We start from the raw sequence: 17,710 nt of genomic DNA, 5'->3' as shown, positions 1-17,710 counted from the left end.
ACTCCTCCCCCCTCCCTCCTGGAAAGTGCTAAGCGCCTGGAGGTAGGCAGAGGAGCGGGGACGCAGCATGCTGCAGGGAGAGGGAGCGCGGGGAGCTTGGCAGGCCGCAGAAAATAACTCTGGGGGGGCGGGGGGCGCAGGGAGCTTGGCAGGCTGCAGGACATAACTCCAGGAGGGTGGGGGAGGCGCGCAGGAAATAACCCTGCGGGCTGCGTGTTTGAGACCCCTGCTCTAGGCTATCTCATAGCCGTTTCCAGAGCTGTGGGTTCAGAGCCGTGCTCCACATCAGGCACAGGGAAGATTTGACACAGTATCGCCCACATCCTGGATCAGAGAGCTAACCACCAGGCTAACAGTTATAAAGTGTCTTGTATGGGGCCTGATCTGTTAGGTGACCTCTAAGCATACCTATTGGACTGGGCACCGCCAATGAAACAGGTGGGGAACACCCAATTTGAAGATCCTGCAGGGGCTTACGGATGGGCTAGGCACCAAGGCCCCAGAACTTTGGTGGAAGGGCACATGCCCAACAGGAAATTTTAAGGTTCTTAGTGGATTTTATCAGTGGAAACTTAGGCATGGAGGGAATTTAGGTACCTACATGATTAGGCAGCAGCAGAGCAGGGGTTTTGAAGATCTAAATTTTAGATTTAGGTGCCTGAAGTGAGTTAGGCTGGTTTGCAAGAGACTCAGGACTAGATCCACATAGGGATTTAGATGCTCAAGTGCCTGCATAAATGATGGTGGTAAGTATAACTGTCTTCTGCAAATTGCTGATGGGCTCATCAGACACTCCTCCGGTCCCTAGTTGCAAGTTACACTGAGACAACTTGAGAGAGTAAGGGTTGTACAAGCAGGCCCTTTGTTTTCAGTACTGAAGACAGAGTCCAGCAGCTTAGGTAGTTTTCTACATATAAAAAACCGCTTGTCTACAGTAAACCAAAATATTTTTAGCTCTAGTTTCCTTCCTCTCTGCGAATCATCCTAATTTCTGATCAAGGGGCTGGCTGACACTGAGGCCTTCCCAGCTTTTCATTGAGCAGGTCCAGTTTTAGATGAGCTCAGAGCTGCTTGGCAGATTCATTAGTAGCCATCATGCAAGCGATGACTGGTATTCTCCCCTTTTCCCACCCACTCCGGAGATACATTACCAGTGACATGTTTGGCTTCCGCTGGCCCAAGACCTATGCGTGGGTATTTGAAATTGGACCTCTTGGCTAGTAGTGATGTGACCTGTTGCAACAGCTGCTGCGGTGTTTTGTTTTACTAGTTGCCTGTTCACGTGTAATTACGATCACTGTTATCTGGAGAGGAAACTGATCATTGCTGGATGGAGCATATTTCAATTTTGGGATGAGGGTTCTACAGAAGAAAACTGAAAGATCTGACTCTTTGTGTATTTGTTCGTTTTTAATCCCTACGGATTAAATCCCTACTTGCTGTTCCTTTTCCCCTAACCGGTATCTACCTGTGTGCCCTTCCTTAGATTGTGAGCTGCTGGGGTGGTGTCAATCCCTTCTTGAACGTCTAAAACACCCTCCACACTGAGTCAGACTATAACCAAATGAGAAAGGGCTGAAGTTCATAAAGACAGCATTAAATAATAGTTCTCAGCACAGAACCCATTATCCAAAATGTAAGAATATCCCCCTGCTTGAGAATTTCATTTTTCCAACAAAAGATCTGTTCCCTGAACCATTCTGTTAATTATGGTTTAATGGTAGCATTTTCCTCAAAGCTGTTTACACAGGTGGGTAAATATTAACCCTATTTTACAGCTGGAGAAAGGAAGGGAAAAATACTCAACTACAAAATGGGGAGTAACTGGTTAGGTGATAGTACTGCTGAGAAGGAGCTGGAGGTTATAGTGGGTCACAAGTTAAATATGCATCAACAATGTGATGCAGTTGCCATAAAGGCTAGTATTCTGGAGTGTTGTGAAGGGGATGACAGCAGTGCCACCTAATAGTCAGGCCAGGGGGTGGCATGTTGTCTTCCTCCTAGGCTTCCCTGTCTCACTATAGTTCTGCCATGTTGGGGTCTGTCCTTTCAGCGACTCAGCCCTCTCGCCAGGTCACACATTCAAGTCCACCCCTTTCAGGGTACACAATAAGTCCAATGATGTGGACATTTTCAGAAGTCATCAAGGGCTTCAGGACTTCTCCCCTGGGTTGGGGTTATAGGGTCTGGACTCTTACACCTTCAGGATCTTCCCCAATTAGTTTCCCCACCAAGGAACAGACTTCTGTCATTGTCCCCTCTTTAGGAGTTGGTAGGGGAGCTTGGGCCCATCCTCTCCACCAGGTTCCAATCAGGGCCCAAGGGTAGGCAGCTGAGATTCGCACCTTGGGGGTGCTACGCAGCTGCCTCCGTGGATCACTTCCTACTGGGTAAATTAGGGAACCGAACACAAAACCAAAGTCTCTGACCTTCAAAAGTCACCAGTCCCTCCTTTACAGGCTTGGTCAGGTCAGCATCACAGCCTCAGGCTAAAAGAGTTTCTGGGATGCGCCTTCCAAAGAGCAGAGGTCTGCTCCCTTCCACTACCTGACACCTTCTGAGCTGCTCTGCTTCCCCTTTAAGCTGTGCCTCCATCTCGTGCAGACTTTGGGGGTGCGGCTCAGAGAAGTATCTAGGGCCCAGAGCTGCTCCTTAACCCCTTGTTCTCCAGTGTGAGGTTTGTACACACCATCACAGATGTAGTAACAGGACAGTTACAATGCTTCTCGGCGGCGTTTCAGCGGGCAGTTCTCCGGTGGCTGCGCTCGGCGGCGGCATTTCGGCGGCGCGGTGTCCTGCGGGCGCACACAACTGCCCCAGCAGGCGCCACTGCGCCCACGGGCACCGCGTAGGGGACCCCTGATTTAGGACAATTGTGCCCAAACTTTTCCTGTCATGCCACCCCTTACCAGTAATGGAAGCTGTCTGTGCCTCTCCCTCCATTACAGCGCAGTTGGCTCAGCAGAGGAGCTTGCGCTGCAGGTGGAGGTGGGGACAGAACTGGGGATGGGGGTGGAGCTGGGGCTAGAGGTGGAGCTGGCCTGGGGTCAGAGCTGGGCTGGGGGCAGAGTAGGGGGCGGGGTGGAGCTGGGCTGGGGATGGAGATGGGCTGCAGGCAGAGCAGGGGGTGAAGTGGAGCTGTGGCTGGGGACGGAGCTGGCCTGGGGGCAGAGCAAGGGGGTGGAGTGGAGCTGGGCTGGGGGCAGAACAGGGGGCGGAGTGGAGCTGGGACTGGGCGCGGAGCAGGGGGCGGAGTGGAGCTGGGGCCGGAGCTGGGCTGGGGGCAGAGCAGGGAGCGGAGTGGAGCTGGGGGCAGAGCAGGGGATGGAGTGGAACTGGGGCTGGGGGCGGAGTAGGGCTGGGTGGCACTCCTTCCCCACTCCCATGGGGGCTGCCCTGGGCCCCACTGTGTCTAGGGGTACCTGGTCCTGCTTCAGTGCAAGGGGCTGGACTTCTCAAGGTCTCTTCCAGCCCTACATTTCTATGAAACAGAGATACAGAATGGTTGCAAATTGTCCAAAGCCACAGAGCCAACTAGCAGCAAATTTGGGAATACAAAATCTCTTGAGGCCCAGATCTGAATTCTGTTCCCTGGGCCATGCTACCATTGTGTGGGTTAGATATTTATTATAAACTATGTTTGGAGTTATTGGGCCTAGTTTTCCCTCACATTAGGACACCTCTCAGTGCTCCGAGCAGTGCAAAAGGAATAAGTTACATTTACTCTCGTGCCCCTTTACAGTGCTGGTATCAACAAGAAACAGCACCCCTATAAATTACTAGATATAGAGTCTGTTTCTCCACTTGCCCTGTATGGTAATTAGCATCTAGGCAAAGTGCTATCTTTTTGGCTAGATAGCATTTTACCCCCATTCTGGACAGGTGTAAATGGTGCAAGAACAGTAGAGAATCAGGGTTATTTATTAATGCTGGTGATCAGGAACCCAAATAAGTTACTGTCTTATGCAGGACTAATCAGTAGAAACATTTTGTATCATTAGGGAAAGTGTTGACAAGGTGATAATATTTGACAGTAAGCAAAATCTCCACTTATAACTAAGTAACAGCCACTGGTGCAGTAGTTGTAAGTGCAATTTGAAATAAAGGTGAACACTATTAGGGTCACGTTCTTCTCTGACACAGACCCTTATTGACTAGAAATGTACTGAGTGTAAGTCAGGACACAGCATTTACAATCTTAATGGTAGAGGTTGTGACTGTCTCATTCCCACCATAATATTTTGGTTTAATGCTACTTCTGGCAAAACTTGAATATTATGCAAGAGAAAACAGATACTGTGGTACTAAGGCAGTACAGAAGAACACAGACAGACCAAAAACCAAGCTTGCACTATTGATAAATCTTATCAATGAGGTGTCCTTTGCTACATTAATTTCTGAAAATTGCAACCATACAAGTAACTGCACCCATTGGAGCTGAAGTTAGCAGTTGTAGCTAGTTCCTTATTTTGCAAAATTGTTTGGAAAAGACAGTTAATCAGAAAATGGAGGGAAGGAAACAGGTAGAGTTGTGTAGATGAGCTCCAACCACCTAACCTTGTTTCTGGAAGAAGGAGATTAAGAGATAAAACCAAGAAAAGAGCAGGTACGCTGGAACTGGTGGCCTTTTCCAGTTCCTAAAGTTTCTGATAATTAATCATAACCTTTGTTTAGCCTCTTCAGTTGTGCTGTTCCACTACAGCAAAGACAGTTACTTATTTCTCACAGATACTTCAGGATGAACTGGATCGGGAAGATGAATGTCAGTAATTTAAGGGGAAAAGTAGCAAGATGTGACTTATCCATCTTATGTATTCTCAGGCCCAATCTATTTAGGTAAATGTTGAACCAACTAATTATATACTTAAAAATACTGAAGTGTAAAATAGTTTAGGATACCAGGATGATGTCAAGCAACCCACAGTGCTTCCCTCTGGTATTAATCCCTCTTTTAAAGGTGGTACTGCTAGGCTAGGCTGGAGACACCTTGGTGCAGCTACAGCATGAAGCTTGCTCAGCCACTGTTCAGGCTGTAGCCGTACTATGGATAAACAAAAAACTTCAGTCTCTCAGTTTGCCAGTGCAGTATGTTTCATGTGTATAAATAAAAACTTGCCCTCTCTACATTTTCTACATGATGCCTGATGTTTTAGCCAAAAACTCCTGATCATGAATTAAAGCCCAACTCTCGTCAATTTATTAAAATAAAAATATATGCAGCACTTTAAATCAAGGCTTTCCTCAGTGCAGGAAACTGAGCTGTACATTTTAGTGTTGTGCAGTTTGACAACTGTTGCAAAATCTCCACCCTCCTAAAATATCAACTGAGTCATGAACGTCCAGATTCAAACAGTGTACCAACAAAGCCAGCCAACTGCAGCAGTTACCGAAAGATATCCTTTCTTAACCTCCTGCCATCTTGCTGGCTAAGTGAAGACTGAGGGTTGCTATTATGGGAGAAGTCCCACTGCTTTCTACAGCAGGTAAAGACAGGGTAGAAAAAATCTGGCGATTAACACAGGAAAGAAGGGCGTGAAAGGAGGAGGGAGCACCCTCTAGCAGCCAGTCACTGGCACAGAGAAATGCTCATGTTTCAGACTGTGACTATATGTACATAGGTCATTCCTATGTAACTGGATTTGAAGAGGGGTTCATCTCCTCTTGGGTATTTAGGACAACCTTGAACAATGGACTAGGAGTGCCAAGAAATGCAGAAATCCCCTCCAACGTGGATGCAAGAGACTCCATGTTCACTCTGCACATTTCCTGCAGACACTAAGCTCTGTGTCTTGTTTTTTGATGCTAAACAATCCTAAATTCTCCCTGCAAAGTGATACTGAAATGTTCAGTTATAGCTTAAGCTGTGATCTTAGCTCTTGGTGGCAAAAGCTTATTGTATCACAACTGTGCTTTAAATGCTTCAGTTATTGCACTCATTTATTATAAAAAACAAAGAATAAATAATATAACTTATTATTACATCTCTAATAATCCTAAAAATGTCTCTTTCTAATTTTAGCACTTTCAACAGTTATTTTCAAATTAGACACTTAGCTGAAATATATAAAGTCCTTTTTAACCAGTGACATTTGACACACTACAGGTGTATGTTAGTACATGGATCAGTTAAAGCCTGATTAATAATACTTGTACTCCTGCTGGAGAGGCTATAGCAGTGTCCAAAGAGAAAAGTTAAAGGTAAAATGAATGATTCACTAGCATTTATTTAACAAATGTCAGCTCTCTGCAACAGTCTACTGTCCTGTTCTGCAGCTAGTTCTTGTCTACTACTTTACATAGAGGAAATTTGAAGGGCCTCTGCAAAGTTTTCCTCAAGATCATCAAGTTCCTTATTTGATTCAAAGTCACTGTCACACGTGGTTGAGTTCAGTGTTGGCTCAAATGTGTGTGAAATACCTGAGGCTTCTTCAGATTGCACTGAAGAGTAAGGATCTGTTCCAACACTCACCACTTTAGTTATATCTTTTGAAAAGATATCCCTGTCATGCATCTGCTTTGACATTTCGCTGTGTAAGGGGTGGTTTAGTTTGTCTGTCTCCTTTGATAATAAATCCATGGCTTTTAGGAACTCTTCACTTTTTGTAGTCTTATTTTGTTTCCAGTTTTTGCTGGTAAACTGGAGCTGGTCCAAGGTCTCAAATCTTTCCAGATCAAATGGGTCAATCACTTCCATGCTGCCATTGACTCTCTCAGATTTCTCTGTGCTGCAGCCCAGGTCGACTTTGAGGACATCCAGTAGGTGGCGCATTTTGTTCTAGAATTTAAGGGAAGAAATAAGGTTCTTAATCACTTATGGCCCACTGCACAGCTGCCTGCAGTCTTAAGACAGGATCTGTAACAGATTTCATAGTTCAAATAGCTGAATGTATTAAGAATTTATTTTCAAATTAGCATGTTCCATGTAGTTACATTTTTGAGGAAATACAGGATGCATAAAATCAAGTAACTTAATTATTCTTATAATTACTTTGCAGCAAACAATCATCAATTTGCTGAAATAAACTGTTACCCACTGTGTGAAAGTGTGCATGATGTGGATGATCTAGAAAGGTCACAATTCCCACTTGCACCGTTGACAAAGTACCAGCACACAATCTCTCATTTAAAAGGTGGATCTGTACTGAGGGTTATGGTTACATCTGCAGCATTTTTAAAAGTGCACTTTGGAAAGACCTCTCTGATGTCACATACATGGACTGATAACATTACAGACTGTGTTTGGAAAACGAACATACCTCATCCAAACGGTGCTTATTTTGCTCTATGTGACGCTCAAACAATCTCTCCAAAACCCTAAAAATAAATAAATAAGTAAGGCTCAGGCAGATCATTATTTTAAGGAGAGAAAGATACAATGTCCTAAACAAGCCTAGATGAGTAAAGGATCCAAGCTCCAGAGTCTTCATGCATTTACTAAGGGGAAATAATCATATTGCCCTCATTATACTTTGTCACAAAGAGGCCAACATTGTGTCTACATGCTAACAGACATTTGCTCAGTGGGCCAAGCCTTGTCATAGGGCTGAATGAGAACACTAACTGATGTACCCCTTGCTCTGTCTTAGCCAGTCTCAGCTCAGGTAGAGTGAGCGGACGCCACAGGCTGAAGCATTCACAATCCCATAACCCCCCGCCATAGTTGCTGCTTGTCAATGTTCCTTCCCCACTCTGCATTCTAGGGTACAGATGTGGGGACCTGCATGAAAGACCCCCTAAGCTTATTCTTACCAGCTTAGGTTAAAAACTTCCCCACGGTACAAACTTTGCCTTGTCCTTGAACAGTATGCTGCCACCACTGAGTGTTTTAAACAAAGAACAGGGAAAGAGACCACTTGGAGATGTCTTCCCACAAAATATCCCCTCAAGCACGACACCCCCTTTCCTGGGGAAAGCTTGATAATACTCCTCACCAACTGGTACAGGTGAACACAGACCCAAACCCTTTGATTTTTCATTGTTCTTAAGATCCATCAGGTTCTTAAAGGAAGAATTTGAATTAAAGAAAAGGTAAAAGAATCACCTCTGTAAAATCAGAATGGTAAATACCTTACAGGGTAATCAGATTCAAAACATAGAGAATCCCTCTACGCAAAACCTTAAGTTACAAAAAGACACAAAAACAGGAATATACATTCCCTCCAGCACAGCTTATTTTACAGGCCATTAAACAAAAGAAAATCTAACGCATTTCCTAGCTAGATTACTTACTAATTTAACAGGAGTTGTAAGGCTGCATTCCTGATCTGTTCCCGGCAAAACCATCACACAGACAGCCCAAACTCTTTGTTCCCCCACCTCCAGATTTGAAAGAATCTTGTCCCCTCATTGGCCATTATGGGTCAGGTGCCCGCGGGGTTACATTAGCTTCTTAACCCTTTACAGGTGAAAGGATTTTGCTTCTGGCCAGGGGGTATTTTATAGCACTGTAATCAGAAAGGTGGTTACCTTCCCTTTATATTTATGACACTGCTGATGTGCAGAGGTACAAGCACAATCCTATACTCCCAGCAGACCCCCTGTTCCAGGCCTGGGGAGGGGGAAGAGACAAAACACAGCTTCTGCAGCTCACTATGGCAAGGGAGAGAAGATCCCTGAGGCCCTTTTTCATGGCCTGTGGGGAAGGTGCAGAGAGAACCTCTGGTCCCTTCTTCAGAGACTGGGGAGAAGAAACTGTGAGGAGAGAGTCAGGAAGGAGATGCTGCTAGGGCATCCCTGTCAGTGCCAGGATTGGTATGGGCTGTGCCCCTCTGCTCCACTTGATTTGAAGTGGGGGAAGGAGAAAGTGGAGTAGAAGGGTAGAGAATGTGCATGAAGGAAAGAGTGGGGGGATGAGGAAACAGATTGAGAATAGGAAGAAAAAAGAATTAGTGAGAGTGAGGGAAAGAAAGGAGAGACTGGAAACAGGGAAAGAGAAAGAGAACGGGCTGGTTGTTGGGGATGAGAAAAGAGAGACAGAAGGAAGAGAATTCAGTGCACAGACAGAATTTAACAGTAAGGGAGAATAAACATTGGAACAGCTTTCCAAGGGACATGGTGGATTCTCAATCATTTGATGTCTATAAGATTGGAGATCTTTCTAGAAAATACGTTATAGTTGAAACAGAAATTATGGGCTTGATGCAGAAATTACTGGGTGAGGTTCCTTGCTTTGTGTTATATAGGAGGTCAGCCTAGATTATTACAATGGTCCCCTCTGGCCTTAAAATCTATGCATCTCTGATAGGAGAAGAGTGACAAGAGATGAAAGAGGAGAGGAAGAAAGAGCGCAGACTATGAAGATGTGCCAAGAGCTACAACAGAAGTAAAAGTAAAGGAGAGAGAATGAGAGCAAAGGGAAGTTATGTTTTTAGAACTGTATTTAATAGGAGGTTAAATGCCAAAATCTTATTATAAAAATGTCACCAGGGTCAGAGATACTGCACTCCACACTGCTTACAGAATCCAAACTGTTCTGAGCACAGTCCCTACAAACCTTAAAACAAAGATATCTAACCTGTTGGAAAATAATCCAAACTTCAGAATTTCATCTGTTACATCTTCAATGAAACTCAAATACCGAAGCTCTTCTTCTCTGCACAGAGAACAGAAAATCCAGTCTGAATGTTTAAAAGTAGAGACATCTGTCACACAACAGAGCAAGAAGCTCTACCTGCTAAGGGAAATTACTTAGCAAATACCATGGAGAAAATGGAAACCCTTATAGCTCTTGGGACCAATTTAGCTTCTTGTCAGAAGAGGCTGATGGGACACAGTTACTTAGGCCCCATGTTTAGGGTGAATAAAAATAGGCTCTGTATAAAGTACAATGATATCTGCAGAAATGTTGCCTTGGCATTTCAGAGCAAAACTGTCAAGCTTTATGTTAACTTCCTGCTCTTGTATAAACTAGTCCAGAGCTCCTGAGGTGGGCAGTCTTGCAGGAGGGGTGATAGATCACAACCTGCTTTGTGCTGTGAGATCTGGAAAGGGCCAACACTGCTCAAGAAATGGGTAGTGCTAGCCAGGTAGGGGGCGAAGACATGATGCAGTGCAACGCTCTGATTCAGCAGCTTTCACAGGGGTTTCTAGGGAACTTCAGTTGGTACTCTGTGGTGGGAGGGCAGTGTTTACACTGAAAACCTCCCTTACTTCAGGATAACATTTCCCAGTTCTGCAAAGGCATTGCTGGTGCAGGGAGAGGTAATGTATACACCTCAGAGCCAACTTCACTCATTCTGATCCTTTCTTTTTAAATTTCAATGGAAACAGCTCTTTAGCAAGGCAGAAACATTCCTCTGCAGTGTTTGCAACCCAAATGTTGCAGCATTCAGCTAGTGCAGGAGAATCAGAGAATGAAACTCACTAGCACCTAGCACAACAGGTCCTGCTCCATGAACAGGGCTCCTAGTCACTATGGTAATACAAGGAATAGTAATAACAGCCAATTTTAATTGTAGAGTCAGAGAGATACAGAAAGAAAAACAACACCCTGAGTAGAAAGTTCATCGGATTAACATATTTTCAGTGCTAACAGGCAAAGATTTTACTAGTAACAATGCTAAGGAATTTTTTACACAAGGGTTTTAGCCTGTAATTGCTCCAGGAAGAACAGGGGAACGCTAAACTGTTCAAACAGCTAAGCATTAAAAGTATTCCTCAGTGGCATGTGCAAGCAGCTGTCATTAAGAAATATGTAAGAGAATTAATTAGGCATCAGCATAAAAATATATTGATGTAATGTGTTGTAAAATTTCCTTTCAAGTAAACAAATGATATAGCTAAAATGAGTTGCTTGGATTATGGGAGTTCAACATCACAAATGCCTTGAAGAGTGTTGAGGTGTTGTGGACCTCTTTGGCTAAAATTCCTTAGAGCCAGTGGTGATGCCAATCACTATGGCTGGGAGAGCCTCCAAAAGTTTGAAGTTCTGTTGAGACAACCTAATAATAACGACAATAACAAGAACACGGTAATATGTTCCCCTTCTATAGCATCTTCCAAGGATTCCAAAGTGCTTTTCAGTCAAGTCCTCTTCAAGATAGGGAAGCATTATCATTCCTTTTATAGATGGGGAAACTAAGATACAGAGAAAGTATGTGATTTGCAAGTCAGTGTAACAGCTGGGAATATAATTCCAATCTCTGACTCCAGGGTCTCACCAGGTTTCTGGCCAGAAATACTAGGAGAATGGTCTCCCTCATGATCAGTTCTGTTCCTGCATACACACTGGAAATAACAACAATCAACCAACTTATCCATATGTTTCAGAACTTCAAAAAAGGTTGGGTTCTAAAAAGGAGTGAAGGATTGGCGCAGGAGTTCTGACTTTATCTGGACGGGGCTGCCCATCCCTACAAGTACAAGACCAGGAAGGAGATCTGGATTCTATTCCTGGCTTTAGCCCCTCCTGAACCCAGTTGCCACATCTATGAAATGGGGATAACTATCTAGTTCCCCAGGGGATTGTAATGCTCAGTTCACTAATGTCTGCAAAACACTTTCTGATATTCAGATGGAAGGGTCTATGAAAGTGCAAAATACTATTAATGCCTCTCTGAATATCCTATTTCTTCAGGGTGCTTTCCTCTTCATTCCTATTGCATGTAAAAGGGGATCTTCGTTCTCAGAAGTTTCTCTGTTCCTGCTACTTGTTCTCCACCTGATGCCTAATTGCAACATTACACTTTCGTTGCTCTGGAAATGTTTGTTGTACATGTATGTTGTCAATACAAAGAAAAGACCATGGTATCAAGGGGGGAACTAGTAGCAGGAGCCCTACAGAATCAAAGGTCCCGCCTTCATAGAAATATTCCGAGTAATAAACAAGAACAAGAATAAACAAGAATAGCAGAATCTAGTCACTTTTCCCCAAAAAAGTTGTAGCTAGTTTTCCTGATTTTTAGAGCTGTGGGGGATACTTCACATGCTGTCAAATGGATTTCTTTATTTGTAGCCATGTCAGATCCAGATCAGACTCTGATGTGATAGTTTATTACAGTGCCTCATTTATTGTTTAAACATAGGAACGTAAGAATATCAACACTGGGTCAGACCAATGATCCATCTAGCCCAGCATACTACCTTCTAACAGTGACCAGTGCCAGATGCTTCAGAGTAAATGAAACAGAATGTGGCAATTATCGAGCAATCCATTCCCTGTTGTCCAGGTCCAGCTTCTTGCAGTCAGGGGGTTAGGGTCACCTAGAGCATGGGTTAGTATCCCATACCACCTTGGCTCATAGCTATTGAAAGACCTAGTGGAATTATGATATTTTCTGTCTTGTCTCTGTCCCTTTCCTAATGGTTCCTAACATTCTGTTAACTTCTTTGACTGCAGCTGCACAGCTGAGCAGATGAATTCAGAAAACTACCCATGATTACTGCAAGGTCTCTTTTCTGACTGGAAACAGCTAATTTAGACCCCAACATTTTGTATGTATAATTAGAATTATGTTTTCCAATGTGCATTACTTTGCACTTAACATTGATTTCATTTGCCATTTTGACACCCAGTCACGTGAGATCCCTTTGTAACTCTTCACAGTCAGCTTTGGTCTTAACTACCTTGAGTAATTCTGTATCATTTGCAAATTTTGCCACTTAACTGGTTACCCCCTTTCCACATCATTTATGAACACGTTGAACAGCACTGATCCCAGTACAAATATCTGGAGGACCCCGCTATTTATCTCCCTCCATTGTGAAATCTGACAATTTATTCCTGGCCTTTGTTTCCTATCTTTTAATCAGTTACTGATCCATGAAAGGACCTTCCATCTTATCCCATGGCTGCTTACTTTAAGAGCCTTTGACGTGGGACCTGTCAAAGGCTTTCTGAATGTCTAAGTACGCTGTATCAACTGGATCACCCTTGTCCACATGCTTGCTCAAAGAATTCTAATAGACTGTTGTGGCATGATTTCCTTTTGACTCTTCCCCAACATATCATGTTCATCTATATTTCTCATAATTCTGTTCTTTACTATAGTTTCAACTAATTTGCTTGGTATTGAAGTTAGGCTTCCTGGCCCGTACTTGTTAGGATCATCTTTGGAGCCTTTTAAAAAAATCAGCATTACATTAGCTATCCTCCAGTCATCTGGTACAATGACTGATTCAAGCAATAGGCTATATACCACTGTCAGTAGTTCAGCAATTTCTTATTGGAGTTCCTTCAGAACTCTGGGTTAATACCATCTAGCCTTGATGACTTATTACTGTTTAATTTATCAATATGTTCCAAAACACCCTCTATTGACATCTTAGTCTAGAACAGTTCCTCAGATCTGTCACTTAAAAGAATGGCTCAGGTGTGGAAATCTCCCTCATATCCTCTGCAGTGAAGACAGATGCAAAGAATTCATTTAGCTTCTCTGCAATGGTTTTATCTTCCCTGAGTAATCCTTCAGCATCCTGATCATCTAGTGGCCCCACTGATTGTTTGGCAGGCTTCCTGCTCCTGATGTACTTAAACATTTTTTTGATGTTAGTTTTTGTGTCTTTTGCTATTTGTTCTTCAAATTCTTTTTTGGCCTGCCTAATTATACTTCCATATTTGTCTTGCTAGAGTTTATGCTCCTTTCTATTTTCCTCAGTAGGATTTGACTTCCAATTTTTAAAGGATGCCTTTCTGCCTCTAGATGCCTTTTAATGAAACTTAAATTTATATTTGTAAAAACTTAAATGGAACTTTAAATTTGTTTCCATTTTACTGTTTCACCCAGTAAAAGACAGAAGAAAAAATATACTTACTCAGCCTGGATTTTTCCCATTGCTGAGGATTCCATAGAATACATGGATGTCGTGCTAATCAGAAAAATAGATATTAAAAAAAATAGCATTAGGCAATTTCCTAGAAACCTCCAATTCCCTGCATTTCACTCTCTTTCTGGAGCAACCCACAATCATGAGATGCCCTCACCCCAAAGTGTCTGCCAAAGAACACCGAACCCCTGTGGTAATAATTCGGTTAGCTATACCAGTGAGAGTTAGGGGAATGTCACTAACATCCTTTATCCATTTCATCTCTATAGAAAACAATCCCCTGCTCCAGGGGCAAACTCCACTTCTTAACTTCAAGGCAGATGAGAGCTTCCTTCAGGAGTATTATTACTCCATCAAAATTCTAATACTGGGACAGTCAGAACACTTACTCCAACGATGGAAGGTATCGTTGAGGTATCCCTCAGACTGAAAAGAAAGTCCCAATGTTATACGTGAGCCTGGGTCTCCGTCATGGCAGTACAGCATCCTATAATCCATTTAGTGCTTCTAGTAGAACATTTAATATGGTGCATGTAACTCTTACTCATGCAAATAATCACACTGCACTCACATATCATGTTGGCACAGAAAGGAGACTATTATTTAATTTCTTGTCATACAAACATCTTCATGACTTCTTCTATACCACTATATATGGAGCTGAGCAACTAATTGATTTTTTGGTTTGACAGATACAGAAAAACCCGAACAAACTTTTGTTTTGGGTCAAACTAAACATTTAATTTGACCCAAAACAACATTCTTCCATTGTTTTGTTTCATTAAGTTTTCAGGTGTTTTCTACCCTTTAAAAAAATCTCTAACAAATATAGCTAAATTTCTAAACCAATTTGCAAATAGTTTATTCACTGATAAATGCATTTTCAGTCAAACAAAACTATGTGCCGCACCCAAAATTCAGGCAGCCCTAGCCCCATATGCTTGGAACAGTGTCCCAGAGACTGCCCACCAATCCACCACTCTTGCCTCTTTTAAATCTCTTCTAGAGACACATACACTTCTACCAAGAAGTGAGATACCTATCATATTAAATTATAGTCTCGAAGTTCATCAAGAAGTGTACACAAATGAACGGAGTCTCTGCATCTTATTTACGTGACTCTACCTAACCCTACCCCGTGCCCTCTTGTTTGCATATCCTCATAACTTATCTTGTGTCTAAATTCTAGACTGCAAACATTTGGGAGCCCAGAGCTTATCTATCTGTTCTATGAGGTTCCTAATGCACCTGTATACAGGTGGTGTATACATAATGATAATTTGAGGTGGCTCAAAAGATCAGTTCCATCTTAATGCCCTCTTTCTGAACTTGAAAACTAGATCGATTTCTGTTTTGTCTTTCAGGTAGAAACTGTTAGACAAGAACCAGAAAGGCCATTTAGCCCTGTAAAATTTACAATATTTCCTAGATTTCCAGTGGAAAATATTTCAGAAGTAGAGCTTTGATTGACTCACTGATTTATAGTTTGCCTATCACTGGCTCTTACGTTACAGAAAACATCACACACTAAATCTATTTTATCCTGATGTTTTACCTATATCTATATCTGCTATAGCAATATAGCGTGAACTGAATATAAAACACACTTGTGCTTTGTCTTCAGATGAGACTTAGTATTTATTTTTAGCCTCTGTGGCAGACAACAGGTGGATTATCAGGAATAGTTAGCGATGGGCTCAGCTGGCAGTGTGGACGTTTAGTGTAGAGGGTGGGGTAGGCTGTGGTAACAGGACACATAAAAGCACTGCAGTCTCATAGGAGGCAGTCTGCTATCTTGGGCATAGTTAGCATTACAACGTAGCTGAAGCTGAAGCACAGGTGGGAGGGATGGGATTATAAAAAGGGAGGAGAAAAGGTAGTCATGAACAAAAAAGTGAAAGTCCGGGTACCATCATCAGTCTAACTTAATATCACCAGTTACTGCTACATGGAGGTAAGAACCTATTCAGTATATGGTCTTGCTTCATGGGTAATTTAGATGATTAGATATTGGGGATCTTTTTTCCCTTGAAAGGTATTTATTCATGCATGACTATGGCAATGCATCAATAACACCATCACCACCAACCTAACAAAATAAATAGCTTGTAAATTCTGATCTTAGTTCTGGTGTGTCTAAGGAGTTATTAGCTGTGTTGACTCTGTCATACTCACTCCTGGCTAATGGAAACTCTTGCTCAAATAAGCACAGGAAATTTGGATGCAAGAACACAGTGATCTACATATTAAGAGATGCTACAGTATATAAAGTTTTCTTCACTTATTTCACATGTGTCTCACTTTATTGGCTTCATGTTGGAATTTTATCAAAAGGAAAATGTGAATATTGCTTCCTGATCTATGCACAAAGTCATTAATCTCCAAAAACTTGCTATAAAACAGGGCTCACAGACAGAAATGGCAATGATGGCCAATGAGCCTAATAACTAGTGTAAGGCAAGCAATAAAGAATGTTTGAAATATTTCCTTCTGCAAATCAGGCACCTTGGCAAGGAGTACTGAAAAGCATCCATCCTTCCCTCAGACTCATCTGGAGCAGATGTGACTTCAGCCTACAAACACAGAGATAACATTTTTATTATTGGTGCAACACTACATAGCAAAACAAGGATCAGAACATGGTTAGTCAGTAGCGTGGGGGGACAGGAGGTTTGTGCCAAGCACATAGTCATTAGGAAATTCCAGCTTACAAGATCAGGGGGAGAATTTTGTTAAAATTTTATCATCTGCATGTGATTCAGCTAATCTATTAACATTAGTTTTAAAACTAAGTTCTTAATAATCTTTTGCTATAATATTTATAAGCATACAGCATCTTTTATTCAAGAATCTCAGAGTACTTACAAATATTAATAAAACCTCACAACACCTTTCTGAGGTCAATATTAACAGTACATTAAGGCACCTGGAGGTTAATGGCCTAATTTGAACATAGGCTAAACACCTAAATCTCCAGCTGAAGCTAAGGGAGCTGTGGGTACTCACCTCCTCTGAAAATCAGGCCAAAATGACTTACCTAACCACACAAGATGTGTCACTGGTAGAGGTGGGAGTAAAATCTAGCCCTGCTGAGTTCCATTGCACTAGCCACCAGACCATCCCCCCTCACTTCAGGCACTCACACAAACAGAGAGATGGTAAAGTTGTCTGCTGCCTGCATTTTAAACGACAACACTCAGAAAAGGCCATTAATGCTCCATTACTGACTGTCACTCTTTCAACAGCAAAAGAAAAAAAAGAAAAAAGCCTGATGTGACAGATGTTGCCATATGAATACATAGTACTCAGCTGGACTGGAGGGGAGCTTCCTAATTATTAAAGCTTTGTCTGAACCAATTTCTACCCAGTTCAGATGCAGCCACTCTGTCATTTTCAGGGAAGGTATAAAGCAGCAAATATCCCCCAAGCATAAACAGAACTATTTGCTTCATTCATAATCTGAGATGTTAAGGGTCCAATCCTGTGACCCTTAGTCAGAAGTCCCTACTCATGTGAGTAGTTCTATTAACGTTGACAGGATTATTGGTTTAAGGAATATGTGTCTGTGTACAGGCTATAAGATGAGGTCCAAAATTTGGAAGCTATTTGAAGAATAGCTACCAAATAGTTCCAGGTCATACTCTTCAACACAAAAATGAGCAGAAAGGGAAAATGTTAAGACAAAATATCTTCAGAGCTGAAGCCACTTATCATCACAAATCAACAGTGCGCATTCAAAAATTACTGAAAATGCTCCTCTGATAGGCATTTCTGTGCTATTGCAATTATTGTCAGAAGCTACATATTTTATCTGAAAAATATTAGCTGAGGGACAGAATCTGCCTCCCTTGATCATGCTGAGCAGTACCTTACTCCTCAAAGTCCTACTGAAATCAATGGCACTACTTGTAGAGTAAGGTACCATTCAATATGAGTAAGGGCAGGA

At 42.4% G+C, this 17,710-nt stretch overlaps 1 protein-coding gene across 6 annotated transcripts in view; it reads right to left on the bottom strand.

The window, feature by feature from the left end:
- Positions 1 to 5,180: 5,180 nt before the first annotated feature.
- The window catches only part of SPATA7 (spermatogenesis associated 7), a 74,460-nt gene continuing 61,930 nt past the window's right edge, over positions 5,181 to 17,710 (bottom strand). For 4 of the 6 annotated variants that reach the window (XM_043549474.1, XM_037900806.2, XM_043549476.1 and 1 more), the window contains 5 exons: positions 16,270 to 16,337; positions 13,753 to 13,806; positions 9,515 to 9,592; positions 7,257 to 7,314; positions 5,181 to 6,775 (listed from right to left, as the gene is read on the bottom strand). In XM_043549474.1, the coding sequence (XP_043405409.1) occupies positions 6,293 to 6,775; positions 7,257 to 7,314; positions 9,515 to 9,592; positions 13,753 to 13,806; positions 16,270 to 16,337 (741 nt within the window). In that variant the 3' untranslated portion in view covers positions 5,181 to 6,292. The remainder of the gene's footprint in view (positions 6,776 to 7,256; positions 7,315 to 9,514; positions 9,593 to 13,752; positions 13,807 to 16,269; positions 16,338 to 17,710) is intronic. The other 2 variants (XM_043549478.1, XM_043549475.1) reach the window with 1 other exon arrangement.

This window comes from Chelonia mydas, chromosome 6 (genome assembly GCF_015237465.2).
Source record: "Chelonia mydas isolate rCheMyd1 chromosome 6, rCheMyd1.pri.v2, whole genome shotgun sequence".
NCBI classification, from domain to species: domain Eukaryota; kingdom Metazoa; phylum Chordata; order Testudines; family Cheloniidae; genus Chelonia; species Chelonia mydas.
Note: the sequence above shows the minus strand (reverse complement) of the source record. Positions and strands in the feature narration are given on the sequence as shown.